This window comes from Capricornis sumatraensis, chromosome 1 (assembly GCF_032405125.1).
Source record: "Capricornis sumatraensis isolate serow.1 chromosome 1, serow.2, whole genome shotgun sequence".
Lineage (NCBI taxonomy): Eukaryota > Metazoa > Chordata > Mammalia > Artiodactyla > Bovidae > Capricornis > Capricornis sumatraensis.
The window spans coordinates 252,961,461-252,981,245 of record NC_091069.1 but is presented as its reverse complement, the minus strand read 5'-3'; the positions used below and the strand labels follow the sequence as shown (position 1 = coordinate 252,981,245).

The window sequence follows — 19,785 nt, the reverse complement described above, 5'->3', positions numbered from 1 at the left end:
TGTTATGGAATACTTTATCTTTGTTATAAATTTATTGTAATAAGTTTAAAAAATATAAGATGAAATAAACCCCCCAAACGATTATAAAATTGGAATGATGAGCACACATTTCACTAGTGACTGAGAAAATACCAATCAGGGGGTATTGCAAGTGATAGGAAATCGTGATCACGAGTAGAACTTGTTTTGATTTGAAATTCTACAACCACTTTAGAAAACACAAACAATGGAAATAGTTTTGACCAAGAAAATAGTTTTTAGAAGGATCAAATGATGACCCAAGAAATGGACACTCCTACATGAAGCATCATTGGCCATGCATTTTGCCTTAAAATTCCTGCTTTTTTAAAAATTTACCTGAGTGTCAAAATATTTATTTACTAATTTACTTTAATAGTCCTGATAGGAAATCCATTTCCATTCAGGTGCATTGAAGGAATTCTTCTTCAACATCATCTGGGTTTGGAAGAAATCTCAATTATCTATCAGGTCCATGTTAAGACATCTCTGGGACTCACAGAATAAAAAGGTGTTGAAATTTTGCTCCTGAAATCAGAGCAGCACATCAAAGTGAGCACCCCTCTTCTCTGAGGTCTCTTGATTTTGTAGTTAGTATTATGTTTCTGATTTTTTTCTCTTGCATACTGCAATTCAGTGCTAATGAAAGCAAGTCTTTGGAAATCAAGTAGGGACAATAGGATGAACTAATTGTGAAGGGAGTGTGTAAGTCATTCACGAATAGTCAGCAATTCAGTGGAAGCAATCAGATTTAATTTTAGCAGTTTAAACACCTCAAAGGAAAAATCAACCCTCTTAGGCCTATTGGTGGAGGTCTGGACAAATGAAAAATGGGTTAGGCTATAAACTTACAAAAAACAAGAAATTCTGTTTCTGAAATATGGAGAGTTAAGAAGAGATGATTGTATTCATGAGAATCCATAGCTTTTCAAAGCCCTTGCTATAGTGAGCCTTATTCCAGCCGTGTCCTGTGACCTTATGTGGCTTTATTAGATGAATGTTTTATGATTTAAATATCTATAATTTTACGTGTGTGTGTGTGTGCGCGCGCGCGAGTGTACTTAGTCACTCAGTTGTGTCCAATTCTGCAACCCCATAGACTGTAGCCCATCAGGCTCCTCTGTCTGTGGAACTCTGCAGGCAAGAATACTGGAATGGGTTTCCATTCCCTTCTCCAGGGGATCTTCCCCACTCAGGGATCAAACCCAGGTCTCCTGCACTGCAGGCAGATTCTTTACCGTCTGAGCCACCAAGGAAGCCCAAAATTTTACATAGTGGAATTTAAAGTAAATCTTCCCATTAATAACTTTTCTGTTGTTTTAATTTGCGATGTAAGTTATGATTTAGTTTGCTATTCCTTTGCAAACTAAAAAGCATCACAATATCCATTCAGTTTTAGAACAGTTACACAAATGACGTCAAAGTTTCTAACATGCCTGATGTCTGTGTTTGTCCCTGGACGGGTGTTTAGGTGGTGGCTCTGGGGGACGTTCCAGATGGCACTCTGGTGACCGTGATGGCAGGCAATGATGAAAACTACTCAGCTGAACTGAGAAATGCAACCGCGGCCATGAAAAACCAAGTTGCGAGATTCAATGACCTCAGGTTTGTCGGTCGGAGTGGAAGAGGTATGTGTCTGTCAGAACTGAACTTGAAACACTCAGTATTTACATGGCAACAAACCCAGATTTCAAAACATCTAGAAGTTTCTGTGATGGGATTCCCTAGAAGCATAGTCATTTCTTCCCATCATTGTTGCTACGTCAACCTTGTTATTTAATATTTAATGTTTCTAACAGAATCTGGCTTTACATTATTGCTTTCTGTTATTGAATTGGTTTAAGACTGATTTGAAGCAGATAAGACATGAATCGCAAATTCCAAGAAAACCTCTCAGATCTTTACTAAAATGTAAAAATATAAAACGTGCCATCATGGGAGCTAAGATTATACAACTGGGGTTCTCTCGTTGATAATTTTCAGAAATCTCTTTACTGGAAGCCTTTAACTTCTGGTCCATGTGCTCTAAGTGACCGAGTTTCGAATGATCACTTCTAGTAATTTTAAGGGTTATATAGTAGATGATTATTGCAATATGTTTCAAAGAAGCACTTTTTATGGTGAAATATGAAGAAATAGTGTTAGTAACATTCTGATTCGGTGATTCTGATGGTGACGTGACTTTCCCATATATAATTTGGATGGCTTATTATTATCTGTAGGGAGGGGCTAGGCCCAGTTAATATTTTAGGTACTAATAATATCAAAGATTGAACTCTCCCGAGAAATTGTTGTATCAGTGTGTTTCTATGTGTAGTTTTCTTTCTCCATACGTGTTATCAAAGTATTCAACCAGAAAGAGAAATCTTGGCTTGTAATCTCCTCTGGTTTCCAATCATTTTCAAATATTGTGTTTTCTTTATATTGTAAGAACCTTGGTCCTGTTTTATAAATAGCAGTAAGTACTATTTGTTTAATTGAAGGAGGTAAGATAGTTTGTTTTGAAAATCGCGTTTTTGTGATGCAGTGTTGAATAAGCTTATGAATAAAAGTTATTTTGAGTATGGTATAAAATGATGTAGAAAATACCTAAATAACAGGATGACTCGTTTTGAAAAAAAGTAAAAGTATAACCAACAGACAGTTAAACAGAAGGGTAATCATTAGTCTTTACAGAGGCATTTGCAAATCTGTATTCTTGGGGAATCTGATTAGTCAGAGAGGAAAGGGAGTAAAGGCATGTTGCTTTTTTTGGTTGTTGTGTTTGTGTTATCCTAGCTGTCTGGGGAATTTTCAAAACAGAATCATAGGTGGAGAAACATTTTTTAAACTTATAACATGGTTGAAAATGTTTGTTTATAGCACTATGTTAATAGTAGGCTAAGGCCAAGAAAATTATATCCACTTATTGAAAGCATGAATGATGTTATAAGATATAAAGGCACAAGTTCGTCTATGGGTTCACTTGTTATATTAAAAGTCCTCGCCTTTCAGTAAATGGAATTACCATTGTGGTTCAGAGATACATGTTTGGAAAACATCTCAGAGGTTTCGAATGAGTAGCTGGCAGAGTGGGTGAGAAGCCAGTAAAACACAAAGGCCCGACCGTCTGGTCCAGCAACCATCTCAATTCAGTGCCTGTGGATTTCTGTTCCTAAGAAGCCATAGCTGAGGATCACTGAGTTGTGTTTCCAGAGGAAGTAGTATTACATCGTGTGCATCTCTGTAGGTCTATGGGTCGGGTTTTGGTTATGCAAGTTCTGGGAATTCTTCAGTGGTCCATGCCATTTTCCCCTAAGGAGTGCAGTAAGTGGCCTTCCAGCAAGGGCCAGGAGGTTGGTGATGATAAAGGACATGGTGAAAGCAGCCTGCTTTCTGTGCTGGCGTTTCTCATCCCTTACTGGCCGTGTCTGTTTTGAGTGGGTGACTAAGAGGAGCTTGTGTTGACTTGGGGAACAGTGAACTGTTTCCCCAAGGTGTGGATTGTTTGCGTTCGGCTGCCTGATTAGTGCCAGGATGCCTTTGAGTCTGCAAAGTGGAATAGCTGCAACCAAGGCTGGGCTGTCTTCTGATGGTGTGGAATGAGACACTTCATTGAAATGCTGCAAATAACGAACAGTATCTGTTTTGACCAGGCTTCCCATGTGTGCTAATAAGCGATCCAAAACAGAGGAACCCCAAATAAATGTTGTACCCAATTAGTTACCGTGTATATTGTCGGTCTTGAGTGATTTTTTTTTTTTTTTTTTTTTGGTTAAGTTCTGCAAGACAAAATGAGCTGTCAAAAGGCTCAGTTTGACTCTGACTGGTAATTTCTGTCCATAATCGTAAAACACAACTTTATTTTACTCTTTCAAGTCTTGAGTGTCAACATCAGCGCCTGCCAGGTTTTTTCTTTTTCGTTTTTTGCAATTTGCTTCTCATTATGAAGGGAGCGGATGACTTTCCCTCATTTTAACAATTAGCCTTAATCTCCCTTGCGGAATCTCGTCCTTTTAAAAGTTTCATAATGTTTTAGTAAGTGATCTTAAGACTATCCCCTATTTTGTTTTTTGGTTTTGAAAATGTGTCTGAAAATACAACACTGGCATCCACACACCACACTGGGGCCCGGAAGGTCCTGGCTGCTGGCTCATCCTAACGTTTCAACGCCAGTTTCCCATTCTGTCCAAAGCCAGTGGCCTGCTGAGTTTTCTTAAAGCGGCCTGGTACTCCCTTCTAAATAAAGGGTAGAAAAAGAAACTCCCTTTTCTTTTCTCAGCCTTCAGTCCCTAGGGATTGTAAAAGCTCCTAGAAATTGTCAGAGGTGGAACATGGAAGGGTTTTTCTCTGTTCCACAAAACCGATCTGCCTGGGCGCTGGCTCGGGTCCAGGATCGCGGTTCCTAACCTCGGGTTCAGCCTGCAACTGGGAAAACCTGCCCATCCGGCTTTGAAGGCCTCGCTGACAACCCTGGCCCCTAAAAAATACTGGTGAAGGCTGCAGCCGTCTGGGCCTTCCTCCTTCCTTTCTTTTCTGTCCCTGACAACTTAAATCTCTCCTTCAGGGCTATCTCACCCTGGGAATTTTCTCCCTTTGATTCAGTATCACCGCATAGATCCACCAATTCCTTTACAATGGAAGGCGAGATAGTAGATCCCAGGAGAGGGGGTTGTTATTCAGAACCGTTCACACCTAAACACACTTCCTGGGGACTATCCCTTACCTCCAGAAAAATCCAAGTTCAGGATCAGGGGGAGCTCTTCTTTGGTGACATTCATGAGTGGCAGCTCACATAGCCTCCATCGCCGTTGAAGCAGGTGCTATGGATATTTCCAGTTATAAGAAATTGTATCATGGCTGCAGTCGAGAGACGGAGAAATTTTAGCAATGAAATCCGTGAGTGCTTCCTCCCCTGTTGGAGTACTTAATCAGTTGGAAAGGAATCGATCAATCAGGGAATAGAGCCTTAGTTAATTCATTGTAGAACCAATGAGGAGATCTACCAGACCATATTATCTATCGTATAGTAAATGGGGGAAGAGGATCCACTGCAGATTTCCTTCTGATTTTTCTAAGACTGAGATTTTTAATTTTCAGAACATCCAGGAATCATTTTGAAAATCCCTGAAAGCCTTCTCTCCGGGGTGGGGGTGGGGGGGAAATGCATGTCTGCACTCACACACCCAGTTTCTTGTACAGTTGCAGTTTTAGGGCTGCTGAAGCTCCTTTATGGAACTTCTGGGGATCCCATGGACCCGCTCTCCCCCAAGGCAAGAATCTGTGAATCTGGAACTTTGCCTTGACCGTGGAGGGCCAGCCTAGCATGGTGCTGCACGTTATAGATAACTAGAAAATGAGGAAATAATGAACGCATGAGTTAGACATTCTTCTTGCTCCCTGGGATTGTGCTGTTTTGGTTACACCTGCTTTTATTGTATCCAGGGCCTGGTTTGCATAATTAGGAAAGGAGATCCCATTCAAACTACTGGTCTAGACCTTTAAGAGGTATACACACAGGTATACACACAGATGGTCCCTTGCAAAGGAAGAGGGCTTATTTTGTCACTGAAGGGGCAACCTCCTCTCTAGAGACTGCCCGGCCCCCTGGCTACAGACCTACAATTCGAATTCCCAACCAGCCCAGCAAGGCCGCATGGTTCCCCCACCGTCCATTAGGACCGGGCTTAACTTCTTGGTGGAAATTTCTGGTTATGCTGACCTCCATGGCAACTTTCATCTCGCCCGCTTTCCAAATAGGACCCTTCTCAACCCCTCTATAAAATGAAATCCCTTCCTCACGTTCCTGCTGCGGACGACTTCCCAGACATAATATTTACCCTGCCACAATCAGGGTGATTGTACATTCGGGTAATGTTCGTTACTGAAGGATTTTCATTCTTAAGGTATTTGACTATATTCGCAGGACAGGATGGGGAGACTGCCTTTCAGGCGAGTGAAAGACTGGCTGAAGCAAAGGTGCATGCAGGAAAGGATAGTGTACCGGTATTCTAAACACAGCGAGAGGTGTCTTTATGGAGTGGTTATTACTAAGAAATGGTCTGGATGACTCACGATATTATCATCGGATCCCAGTCCTTCTCTGTTTTATCACAGACTCATATAATAGGGGGAGGAAAATTCATCTGACAATCCCAGCGTTGTTTCGTGGATAACATTCAAGATAATGAGTTGGCAGTCAGACCTCCTGGAGAGAATACAAGGAAAAGACATGGGTTGTATTAAAATCACCTCTCCCATTACCACCCCCGTCCCCTGGGTGTTTTTGGATTGCAATAGATCTACCTGTTAAAATGATAATATATACGCTGAAATCTGTTTTCAGACTTCCAGGTGGGCAAACACGGATAGGAAAAGACAGCCTCTGATTTGTGCAGCCTCAGGCAGCCCAAGCAAATAATGCCTTTTGATGGCATGTGGAAAGCTGGTATCTATGATCTGATGCAGAGTTCGTCTCTAGAGATCAGTTTTCTCATTCTGTTTCACATTTGCCCATGAAAGAGTAACCTTTCCTCAAAACAAGTTGCTGCCCACCACCCAGCAGTTCCTGTCCCACTTGGTGTCGTGGCAAAGACCAAGGAGGAGAGCTTTCTTGAAAAATGCCTGTGCCTGGAACACGTACCTTCATGATTGATCTCTTCATGGTTTTCTTGCTGATTTTATGAAGTGCCAGGTATTGTTGATGATGTTAGACAGCGTTTTTAAGTTGAGGTTATTTGTATGAACAATATTTAAGAGTTGATGGGCAGAAGCTGGACTCTGTCCACCACTCCCACCCTCCCCCACTGCCCATCCTGCCCCTGCAAACTCCTTCCTTGCCAGCCCACTTGCTTTAGGTTGAAGCAGCTCTTTTTGGTGGGGACAGAAGACTATCAGTCAGAAAGCGCTTCCGAGAGAAATAATGGTTGAGTGATTTTTAGAGCTTCCTGTTTCAGCAGCAAGCATTATAGACATAAACAGTGATCCAGCCAATGGCTTCAGTGCTGCACTGGTTCTAATAAATCAGTTTTGTATTTTTTTTTGTGCTGGTTGGCGAGGGGCGAGAGAGGGTGGAGAAGACTGGTCATGGAAGAGCGTATTCTGTTTCCTCTTCTTTATTATTTTTAAAGAAAAATGACTTGCTGAAAAGAGAGATGGTATACAGCCTGATGAGTGTTTTCTTACTGTTGGTGATTATAAAACATTGTCAGATCAGAAAGGGGTTGTTTAGGAATAACCATGTACTGTTAGTATGGAAGGGTTATGTAGTTTTGAAGGATCTATTGGACTTTCAGTCACAAGGGGTGTGTGTGTGTATGTTTATGTGTGTGTGTGTTTATGTGTGTGTGTGTTTATGTGTGTGTGTATGCTGTGTGTGTGTGTGTGTGTACTTCCACTGAAAAGACTTCCTGGACCAAATTATCTTCGAGGACTAAATCTATACTAATAACATCTCATATGAAGCCCCCCAAAAGCAATTAACAGAAATTAATAAGTGAGCAGTGTAGCTTTAACGAGCTGCCTATGAATGAATACTTTCAAAGGTTTCTGGTTTTATCAATTTGGTCTCAGGGTGTGGGGGATGGATTGCTGCTCTTTAAGATTTTTATGTTTATGAGCATGCATTAGTGGACTTCCAGCAACACTTACCCTCTGTCATTGGTCCTGATGCGAGTACCATATTCGACAGAGATGTATTATTTAGTCCACGTTGAGAACAAAGCTTTCCCTGGCATTCCTGTTGTTGGCACTAATTTGAGATTCTAGCACGTTGCAGTCTCTATTAGGCTATATCAGGCAGTGAATCCCATTTAGAAACTCTATTTTGTCACTGAACTTCCTCCATCGCCAAGGGTTTCAGATTGCTGAAGACCCCAAAATTGTAAGGTGATCCCAGCAGTAGATACCTTCAGTAGACCCTGTGGCCATCCTGTCAGTGGACTCAGAATGTGTTTCCTCTGGTTTCCTTGGTGAGGAAGCTTTCATGTAGGAGCCACTTACACTGTTTTTATTGAAGATGGAAGTACATTTCCTGTCTTTTTCTCAACTTGAGTGAATCCCTACTTTTACTGTGAGATTTCAAAGCATCATTAAGGACGTCAGTTCAGTTCAGTCGCTCAGTCGTGTCCGACTTTTGGCGACCCCTTGGACTGCAATATGTCAGGCTTCCTTACCCATCACCATCTCCCAGAGCTTGCTCAAACTCATGTCCATCAAGTCGGTGATGCCATCCAACCATCTCATCCTCTGCGGTCCCCTTCTCCTGTCTTCAATCTTTCCCAGCATCAGGGTCTTTTCCAATGAGTCAGTTGTTCTTCGCATCAGGTGGCCAAAGTAATGGAGTTTCAGCTTCAGCATCAGTCCTTCCAATGAATATTCAGGACTGATTTCCTTTAGGATGGACTGGTTTGATCTCCTACCGTCCAAGGGACTCTCAAGAGTCTTCTCCAACACCACAGTTCAAAAGAATGTAGGCGCAGCCTAGGCCTCAGAGCTGTGCCTTCTCCACCCCCAGCCCCACCCCCAGCCTCCCATCAAGGACTCTCCTGGGTCTGGTGAATGGGAGGTCTGGCCAGCACCCTCCTGCTGGTGGTGTGTGGCCTTAACTGAGTCACCGTATGCAAACAAAGGAGACTTCCTTGGCGCAAACAAAGGCAGTGCACAGGAATATGGGCGTTTGAGCGCAGTTGGTGATCTGTGTGCTTATCAGATCTCAGCGGAGGAGGCAAGGTGGGATGGGCCTGTTTGGAGGTGGAAGTGCTCCAGGTTGCTCCAGGCATTGATTTGGGGTTTTTAGAGATGTTTTTCCTTGATTCCATTTGAAATCACTGTACAGAGTATAGTCACTGTCTTTCTGTCTATAACGAATAAGAAACAGTTTAAACTCGTATCCTAACACAGCTTTCACCTCTTTAAATGGTGTGTTTCCAGTACCTACGACCCGGGGTCGGTCCAGACATTTTTCTGATTTCCCCATCTTGTTTGAAACCTCAGGGCTGGTTAGAGTTGATAGATCTTATCTGTGTATCTGCTTATCAATTTTCATGGTGGTCTCCCACAGTGGGTCCCCACATTTGGCAATATCTTCAAACATTTTTGGTTGTGTCCCACCCAGTGGTGGGAGAGCAGAGGCCATTCCGCAGTGCATAGGACAGCCCTACCATGCAGAACATTAGTCACGCCGTTGAGACTGAGAAAACCTGGGCTGGCCTCTCACACTGATTATGATCAGTGGTAAAATGTCTCCTCTTTTTTTCCTAGCACTTTCTGCCTCTTTACAAAATTTATGAAAAACTTAAATCAGAAAGTTCACACAGAATTTTAAAAAGTACAGGACATCACTAAATATGAAAGTCTTTTTCTAAATATCAAAATATACTAGAGTTCTGTATACACAGAACTGCACCATTTCTGCATCTCCTGGGTCGGGGTGTGTGTGGCTGCCGGAAAAAGAGACTGCAGGTGGAGGGGGGTCTCTCCATTGCAGGTGGAGGAGGGAGGCAGGAAAATCTCTTCCTGGAGGACTGCCCCCCTCCTTTCAGTCTCTCCCTTAGGAATCACGCAGGTGCAGGTCCATGGGGACCGTCAAAAGCAGTAAAAGTGCACAGCTGGCTTCTCAGTGCCTGTCCCTATCCATCAGGCACCAGTCAGGGCCCAAAGATCCACTCATCCAGGAACATGAATTGATGTGAGTGCACAGTGTCCGCCTGAGCTACAAGGCGCTAAAAGCAAGGCCCTGGTGTGCGTCGCTGACCGATACCTTACAGAGACCAAAAAGGAGTCGGTTTGCACACCTTGGGGAGATGCAGGGACGGATGGAGGCTGACTTGCCATCCATCCCTGGGAAGCCTTGGTTACCTGCCAGAAGGCTATCTTCGCAGGGACCACAGACAGACAGAGATCTGGGTTCTTCCAGAGCTTTCTCCCACCAGCTCCATGTTGGTTCTGCCATCACTTGTTTGCTACAAGAAGATTCAGCAAAAGATGGCTTAAAAAGAGGTCTGGGAAAAAAAGAAAAGAGTCCTCTGGCATTCTCACTGAATCATGGTGGTGTCTCCTACAGGTGGAATTTTCTCTTTTTTTAAAATTTCTTTTTAACTGGAGGATAATTGCTGTCCAACGTTGTATTGGTTTCTGCTGTGCAACCATGAGAATTGGCCGTCAGTATACATATGTCCCCTCTGTCTTGAGCCTCCCTCCCACCCGCTTCCCCTACCCGTCTAGCTTTTCCCAGAGCACGGGGTTGAGCCCCTTGTGTTATACAGCAGCTTCCTGCTAGCGACCTATCTCATGCCTGGTAATGCATATGTTTCAGCGCTACCGTCTCAGTCCGTGGCACCCTCTCCTTCCACTGCTGTGTCCACGAGGGCGTTCTTTATGTCTGCATCTCTATTCCTGCCCTGCGAATAGGATCATCAAGGACCGTTTTTCTCAATTCCATATGTATGTGTTCACGCACACTGTTTTTCTGACTTGACTTCACTCCATGTAGCAGGCTCTAGGTTCATCCATATAGGAGGAATTTCTTGAATATGCTTTGCTGTGACTGCGGACTCTGGTTGGTTGGTTGCATGGACTCTGCCTGGGGACCTCACTCTGACCTTGCCTGCCCCATCCGCTTCCTGTGCGTTTCCCTCAGTAAAGTCATCAGCTCCCACATCTGGCGTGGAGGTCAGCTGTGTGTCACACCCTCAGACTGGTTAACTCTCCACGTGGGAGTTCCTGGGCGGCTGCAGGTGTGAAGGACCAGCTATGGCAGGCAGGCACACGTGGGGGCATGGTGATGCTGAGACCCCAGCACCTGGGAAAGGATGAACGTGGGCCCCAGAGTCCCCAAGAGACTGCCTTCCAAGAATTTTCAAAACACAGGAGATTCCACCCTGAACTAGAGAAGCCCTGTGTGATATCAGTGGACCGGTGCCTGATACAGAGTGGGGACTCATTAAATATCCAAATGAGTGACCACCCCAGGCAGTAGAGCCTCGTGCTTACTGCATGGGCGGTCCTAGATTCACCGCTGGGAGTACAGCGTCTCATCCTGGGCACCAGTAATGTTTCGGGTTGATTTTTCTTTGTGGGGGCCATGCTCTGCATTTGGGGATGGTTAGTGGCATCTCTGGCCTCTATCCAGTAGCCTGGAGCATTCTCCCTCCAGTCCTGGGTGCTCACAACAAGAAATGTCAGCAGAATTTGCCAAATGTCCCTCCCTTGGGGAGAGGTGGAGGCAAGAAGCACTGGCTCAGAGCTGTGTGTCCGTGGGCAAATTCCTTGACCTATCTGAGCCCAATTCAAACGTTGTCCAAAGGGGATGGAGTGCAGTGAAGATTGCCTGAAATAATACAGTCTTTAGGGGTTATTACTTGTCATGGCAAGGTCCATTGCTATGACCCTAATTCTGCAGAGTCGCTGATGGCAGCTCTGTGAGCTCCTAACAAATAATACAACCGGCACCTGCTTTTTTTTATTTGTTTAAATGAGTGACTTTTCTCTGAGATATCAGGCCCTTATCGTGATCCTTTGGCCCCCGTAGAGCTAGCTCTCAGGTCACGAAAGAGTTATGCGTAATTTCAGATCAGCAATGGAAGGGACGAAATTAAATATGTACTATAATCCAAGGCACTGTTTTTCATGGGAAAAGAAGTCTTCTCAACTCCTTTGTCCAGACATAAACGGCATGCAAATATTTATGATTCATACATGCCCCTTTAGTTCCCGATCATATTTTAACAATAAACACTGCCATTTTCACAGTGAGGCAGAATAATCCCTTTGTCCTGTCGCCGGCTCTCCAGGCTGGCACCCGGCGGCATCGCATTCTTCCTGCTAGGTAATTGCTGACTCCACCCAAGTGGAGGGGGGTTTATAGTTGCTCCACAGCGGCACCTTGGACCACGCACTTCAGGACCTCCTGGCTGTTCCCCTGCAGGCCATCTTAAGGTTGTATCTCAGCATGTTGAGAAAACACAAGCCAACATCCACACGTGTTTTTCTTTTTTGGCCACATCTTAGCAGAGAATCGATACACCTGGCTGTTGGCTTGAAGATGTGTCTTGCATTCTTCCAAAATCCATGGACTCAAGAGGCCCCCACGGCCATCATGTCCCAATTGATAGTCCTCCGTTTCCTGATAACTATGCATGCATCTGTTTGTGCCAATCCTGTGGCTCTTTGGAAGGTAGTGTGACAAAGTACCAGCAGGTGGCCTGCTTGCTGGACTCACGTAGGTGTGCTGGCCTCACTCTCCTCATCTGCACAGTAGGTATACCAGCGCCCTTCATACACACCACAAAAGGTTTTTAGAGTGATTCAAAGATGATGTGTGTGTAACAAGACTTAGGAAGAAAGAGGTATGACTCACCTCCATGTCATCCTTTTTTCTACAGGAGACTCTCTAAGGGAGGGGGGCAGAGACTGGGCAGGTGTTAGCCCGTGTCCCCCTGAATCAGCAAGGCAAGAACGATACCATTTCCACTTTCCACTCCTCATTGGCAAGGAATTTATGTTCCTTTATCTTCCAAAGAAGCTTGTAAAATGAGAATGCCTGTCAGACACAGCAGAAATTTCATTAATATTCATAAATAACACAGGAATAATAATAATAATATAATTATCCCAGGCATTTGCTGTATTTATCTGTACATAAACACAGGAATAATAATAATAATATAGTCATCTCAGGTATAGTCATACCCTGTGATCGACCTGATGTTCTCTGTTTTCACTGGTGAATTTTTCACAGGCTTTGGACTGTCTTTGATCAAAGAAGTCTAGCCCCCACGGCTACTTTATTAGAACTGTCCTCCACCCACAGAGGTCATTCCATGAGGGTATTTCATTCATTCATTGATCAGATGAACAGTGTGCCTCTGCCATGTGCTGGGCATTGGGCTAGCCCCGGGGACACAAAGGTCAGCCAGAAAGAAGCCACAGCCTGCAGGGGTCAGTGAGGGGGTCCCCCAGCTAACAGATGTTGCTGTTTTGAGGGGCCAGTGCCAGGGTGAAAGGACAGGAGTGACCGAGGCAAAATGCACCACCAGGTGCCCCACCCACTACAAGCTCAGGGGTCTTTCCGGACCACTTGTCATCTCAGTGGAGACATCTCAGCATGACGAGGTGGCTGTCCAGGTGAAGGCATCAGGAAGGATGTCCAAGCAGAGAAAACTCAGTGGGAGAGGAGCCAGCCGAGAGGGCCTTGACATCCCATGCTGGGAATCTGGTCTGATCCTAGCAAAACAGAGGTTTTAATCAGGGAATTGACATCACCATATACAAATGGTGTGAAGAGGCTGGGGCTGCAGGCTAAAGAGTAGATAGGGCTTTGGGAGTGTAGCTGGGAGCTCAGAGGTGGGATCCAAGGTTGTTTTGGGGTTGAATTTGCAGGTGCTGAACCCTCGGATACAGAGGTAAATGTCACTGTTTCTAGAAATCAGTTCCCTGTAGGCCCCGCCTACCAGGCCCTGCAGTCTTGCCTGGATCTTCCCTCTTCTTCCTGCTCAGCCTCTGTCCCCCACCCGCCCTCCTAGCCTCCTGCAGCAGAGCTGTGGGTGCCAACAGGCTGGCGAGCAGGCCCTGAGGACCCTGATGCCGGTTTCCCTGCAGAATGCCCACCCCTGGGCTTCTCTGTCACGGCGCCAGGTGGCCTTAGGCTCTGTGTTTCAGGCACTGGGCTGTGGGCACCATCGGGTCAGGGCCAGGACTAGGCCAGCCACAGGAGGTCACCGTGGTCAGCTGTCCCGTGTGGCATTTGCCCTGATGGATGGAGAATAGGGAATTGGAGTGCGCCAACCAGAGGGCTCCCCAGGGTGGAAACACAGAGCAGAAGGTGTGGCCTTGGCCTAAAGAAGCTGTGAATTCAAGGCCCTAGAGGTGTTTGGGCTGCAAGGATTAACCTTGGTTGCTCATCTGAGATGCGCAGGCACTGGGACACCAAAAGGAAAAAGGAAGATCAGAAAGGGACTGTGATATCTAGCGGGTATGCTGTGCTTAGTCACTGGGTCTTGTCCGACTCTTGGCAATCCCATGAACTGTAGCCCGCCAGCCTCCTCTGGAAGAAATGCAAAAATCATGTGAGAGCATCGTGGTTCTTTGGGCTTTGGTTAATGCTTCTCATGAAGAGAAGGACTTGTCCAACCATTCGCTTACTAAAGCAGAGCTCACACCCAGGCCACTGAAAAGGAGAGTCAAACCTTCCAAGTGAAGTCAGACATCATAAAGAACCAGCTGTCAAACTGCAACTTTACAGAATAATTCACTGATCCATTTATCAAACATTTTTCTATTGCCTCAGAACAGAAGATGCAAAGATTAATAAAAGACGGTCCCTGTCCTCAAACAACTCATTTTTCTAGAACAGCTCCAGAGAAAACACTTGGCGTGTTTTGGCTTTTCTCCAAGCAAACTGCTGTTTTTCAAATGCTCCATCATATCCAATGCATGCTGATTTTTTCTGGAAAACTTAGTTCTGTATTTTAAACACTTGACTTTCAGGCAACTTTGGGGAGGTTGTCCTTGTGCCAATATCTGGCAGCGCCCCCTGCATTCTTCCTGCATGGCTGCAGGAGCTATGGGAAAAGGACATTTTAAACATGGGCACTTTGCATCCAAGTGGACACACACTGATATCGTCACCTCAGTTCAATTCAGAGAAACCAGGAAATTCTGCACCACTTGAAGAATCTGTCTCCTACTCAGAAATCCCCAAATAAATAATTAAACAGCCCCAGTGTCAAAAATAGTGGTACGTGTTTGGGCAAGGAAATGGTTGAGGAGCAAAAGCATGCATTTTGGCCATTAGCTTGTTCCAGTGGAAAAGTGAAAAACATAAATTAAGATACTTTGTGAAAAACATCCTCGATTCAGATTTCTCCCAAAATCTCTGAGGATTTGTTCATTTTCATATTTAGTTACTGGGTGATCAAAATTAGACCCGGGCACAAACTACATAGTAAGAGGAGAAATTTTCATGCCGCATCTCAAAATCTTCTGGCATTTCCAGAATTTGCAAAGAGCAAAACTTGAGCTTTCCCTGGCTTTCTTCGTTTTCCAAAGTTGCGTTTTTTTTTTTTTTTCTTTTGACTTTTCCTTTCTCACTCTCTTGGTTGCTTAAAGTGTGTGAACTCAACCAGTCTCCCGACAAAGATGCACAGATGAGTGGAAAATGTTGTGATTGCGTTTCGTTAGCTATGTGACCCCTTTCAGCAGACGGTCCTTGGTGCACACAGCCTGCCCTTGCGTGACAAAGGGCAAGTTTCACATCCCAACTGAAACTGGCCCCAAAAAGGAGAAGATGACTCACGGGGTCCAAACCTTCACCAAGGAGAGTGACCGAAACAATGAGCCCAGTGCGGGCGGCTTGGCTGCCCATGAACTAAATGAGCACAAGAGTTCAGACAGAGGGAGACACGCCCATGGCCATAGGGGCTCATTGCCGTGACCTGATGAACTTCTAAGGACCTGCTTCCACTCTCAGGCCCCAGATAATCTTGAATCACCTTTTCATCTTCTACTCTTCTCCCCACCCTTGCCCTTGGAGGGGGAGCAGGGCGCCCATTTGCAGCAATCCTGAGGTTTCGCCACTTCCAGATGTGGTGAGGAAGTGGCGTGGTGCCCTGGGGCCCTGGCGGAACTGCAGTGTCCAGCCGTGGCTTTATGAGACCACAGCCAGCTGCCCGAGTCCACCAGCCCCGTGGCTGGTAAACGTGGAGCCGGAGAAAGCAGAGACTTGGAGCCTCATCCCTGCCTCACCTTGGAAAGCATGTCGGTGGTAGCCGACGTCCAGGAAGACGCGCCCCGTGACCTTCTTCCCAACTAAATAAAGCACTTAGTTATTTTGTGCTGGCATTTGGATGAACATAGTGGTGTCGTGGGGAACAACACATGCTCTGGGGTTGGGGGGGATGGGGGGAGCGTTTGGCTGGCTGGTTGTCAAGTGGCTCAGCCAGTTGCAATTGTGCCTTACAAAGGTGGCCAGCTGGCAGGGCAGGAGTGACCTTGAACTTGAAGTTCCAGTTGACTGTGCAGTTTTCCTGATGGGTTTTTAGGCCCCATCCTTGCCTGCCTGTTGGTCCTGTGTGCTCCACCTGGGTCTGCTGGAATTTTCTAGAGAAGAGAGGATGAACCTGAAGGAGCTCCATTAGCACCACCTGCAAACACTAAGGCTCTGCTCACTGCCCATCATCAGACCTCGATGCCGAATTGCCACCAGCCCCGCCTCACGGGACTGCCTGCAGCTGTGATCTTTGTGGAACTGTGTTTGAATTATCTTTAATGATAATTAAACTGATATTTGCTAATGCCTTATTTCATGTAATTTGCATAACAGCACTGTGAGATGGAAGGACCATGATCACCCCTGTTTTACAGATGATGAAGCCCCTCAGAGAGGCTAAGTCACTTGCCCACGGTCGCACAGCTAGTGAGGGGCAGAGCTGGCATTTGAACCCAGGCAGCCCGCATTGTTAACTACTAGCACCCATGCCTTGGCACTGCCATGGGGTTGTGTAATCAAGTTCTCGTCTTGTGCGGCTTCCAGGCTTTATAAGTCAAGACAGCCCTTCTCTCCTTCGTGGTTTCTTCCACCTTCTTAATTCAGTCCTAGTGTGTGTGCTTCTAAATCGAATTCCTCCTGGACCCAACCACTGGCCAGAACTCAGGGTGCTGACTGAGTGAGGTTTGTGGGCAGGAGAAGGCAGGTCTGAGTGTTCCCCTTTCCTTGGCTCCCTCCGCTGTGAACCTACACAGGGCCACCTCCGTGACCCTGCAGCTCGTCCCCTCCGGAGGCCAGGGCCACGGTCTTTCAGCAACACAGCCGGGGGCACCTCAGGTCCCACCATGGGCTGCAAGGAGCCGCCCAGCCTCTCCATGAAAGAACCCAGTCAGGCTACACATGGGAACATCAGTTCTTTCTATGGCAGCCCCGTCTCCCAGCCCCATGTTTGATCCTGAAAAGCTGATTTCAGGGTGGTGGTTATGGAGCTGAACTGTCTTTTCTTTGCTCTCCTCTGCCTTCCTACTAGTCTGCCCACAGCTTCCTGAGAAAAACACTTGAGGCTTTCACTCTCCACACCTACGCACTTAAAATACCAGGCCCATAGGTCATTTTGATGAGGGAATTTGGCTAATAACACATTAGGCCATGGGTGCATATACCATCACGGCAGGTGCTGGCCAGGAAGGGCTGTGTCTCGGCGGGGTGTGGCTGGGGTGTGGCTAGGTGTGATGGGGCGTGGTCAGGGTGTGGTGGGGCGTGGCCATGATATAGTGGGGGTGTGGGCAGAGGGCAGAGGGCAGGGGCTCCGAGGGTCTGAAGTGCCCACTGGCAGGCCAGTCCCCAGGTGTCAAGTTCGGTGCCAGGTCTGCACAGAAGAATACAAGGAAGTAGAAGGCAGAGCTTTCTTAGAGTGGAAAAATGTCACACACACCTGTGAGCCAAATGTCATCACTTACTGCTGCTGTCTATGAGGTCATGAGCAGATGTCGTGGTGTTCAAAGCTGTACACAAGGGCTCCGTTGTGAGCCGGAATACCTCCACCTTCATGAGCCATAGTTACTGGGGCCAAAATGCTCCACCTAGTAGCTTTTGCCGGACAGACACTTCTTGACTGCACATAAAATGATGGGCATAAAATAGTAAAATTTTAATTATAATTACAAGCAGTGATTTTGCAAATATTCACTTTGGTTGAATTTTCTTCCCAATTCAGTAGGGCAGTCTCTGTGGTTAACCAGGGGGCTGGCATTAAGTGCCAGGAGCCTAAATTCAGCTCAGGAAGAAAGTAGTTTTGAACTATAACCCAGGCTCTCAATTAGCTGTTGAGTACGGTTTGGAACCATTATTATCCCCAGGACTGTGTTCTCTTTTGAGGGCAGTGGCTGAGTATGGTGAAGGGACCACACAAGTCTGGATTGCTAGTTCTGGTGCCAGTGAGTTTGAAGGTAGAGCTTGGGGACTTCATGACAATAATATGAAACACAAAGCTGGGAGATCTGGGTTTTCTGTGTATCTAAGCTGTGTGACTTTGGACAAGGCACTCACTCTCTCTGAGTCATAGCTTTGTTGTCTGTTAACCAAAGGCAATGAAATCTGTCTTGTTTATTTCATGAGAGTGCTGGAAGGACCAGATAAAATAGTATATAGGAAAGTGCTTGAAAACTTGTAAGTTCTACACAGTCCTGAAAATGCCAACATTAGGAAGACAGTGATCTATGTTGTCATTTAGGAAATCAAGGATAGGATGATTGTTAACTTGGTCGCTCAGCCATGTCCGACTCTTCGCAACCCCGTGGACTACACAGTTCATGGAGTTCTCCAGGTCAGAATACTGGAGTGGGTAGCCTTTTCCTTCTCCAGGGGATCTTCCCAACCCAGGGATCAAACCCAGGTCTCCTGCACTGCAGATTCTTTACCAGCTGAGCCACCAAGGAAGCCCAAGAATACTGGAGTGGGTAGCTATCCCTTCTCCAGCGGACCATCCCAACCCAGGAATTGAACCAGGGTCTCTGGCATTGCAGGTGAATTATGGTTAATTCCTTATGGTTAACAAAGGGGAAAGGGGCAGAGAGGGAGAAATAAGGAGTTTGTGATTAACAGATACATACTACTATGTATAAAATAGATAAACAACAGGGACCTACTGACTAGCACAGGAAAATACATTCAATATCCTGTAATAACCTATAATGGAAAAGAATCTGCAGAAGACTATATATATATATATATATATAAATATAAATATCTGTGGAAGACTATATATATATATATATATGTATATGAATCACTTGGCTGTGCACCTGAAACATACAACATTGTAAAGCAACTATACTTCAATAAAAATTTTTAGAAAACAAAAAATGGGATGGTTATAGGAAGGCCACCATAGGAGTAAGACTGTTTCCCGTGTGTAGAACCCACAGGTAAAACCTAGAAAACAGTGGTCACTTGCAGTGCTGCGACTGGAACCCTTATGACGTTTAGTGTTTGTACTGAGTTGAATGTTGTTGTCTTTCAGTCATTCAGTCATGTCCAACTCTTTTGCCATCCCATGGACTGTATCTCATCGGGTTCCTCTGTCCAGGGATTTTCCAGGCAAGAATACTGGAGTGGGTTGCCTTTCCTTCTCCAGGGGATCTTCCCGACCCAGGGGTTGAACCCACATCTTCTGCATTGACAGGTGGATTCTTTACCACTGAGTCACCAGGGAAACTCACTGAGTTGATTAGCATTCCCTAAAAAGTCATGTCCATGAGTAACCTCAGAATGTGACCTTATCTAGAAATAGGGGCTTGCAGATATAGTCAAGTGAAGGGAAATACCGTACTGGAGTAGGGTATGCCCTAAATCCAATGACGGGTGTCCTTATAAGGAGAGGGAGATTTGAAGACAGAGGACACGGAGGGAGGGCGGCCATGTGAGGAAGGAGGCAGAGACTGGAGTGATGCTGCCACAAGCCAAGGAGAGCCAAGGACTGCTAGTAATACCAGAAGCTGGGGCGAGACCAGGAAGAATTCTTTCCCCACTCGACACCTCCGTTTTGGACTTCTGGCCTCCAGAACTAGGAGACTATAAGTTTCAGTTGTTTTAAGCCACCTGCATGCACGCATGCCCAGTTGCTTCAGTCGTGACAAGTCTTTGCAACTCTATGAATGGTAGCCCGCCAGGTTCCTCTGTCCATGGGATTCTCCAGGCAAGAATACTGCGGTGGCATTACTGGAGTTGCCATTTCCTCCTCCAGGGGATCCTTCTGACCCAGGGATCAGACCCACTTCTCTCGCATCTCCAGCATTGGCAAG

General features: G+C 45.8%; 1 protein-coding gene across 2 annotated transcripts in view; it reads left to right on the top strand.

The window, feature by feature from the left end:
• Nucleotides 1–19,785, top strand: part of RUNX1 (RUNX family transcription factor 1) — a 266,395-nt gene that overhangs the window by 178,389 nt on the left and 68,221 nt on the right. For both annotated transcript variants that reach the window (XM_068975391.1, XM_068975402.1), the window contains one exon: nucleotides 1,490–1,646. In XM_068975391.1, coding sequence (XP_068831492.1) covers nucleotides 1,490–1,646 — 157 coding nt within the window. The remainder of the gene's footprint in view (nucleotides 1–1,489; nucleotides 1,647–19,785) is intronic.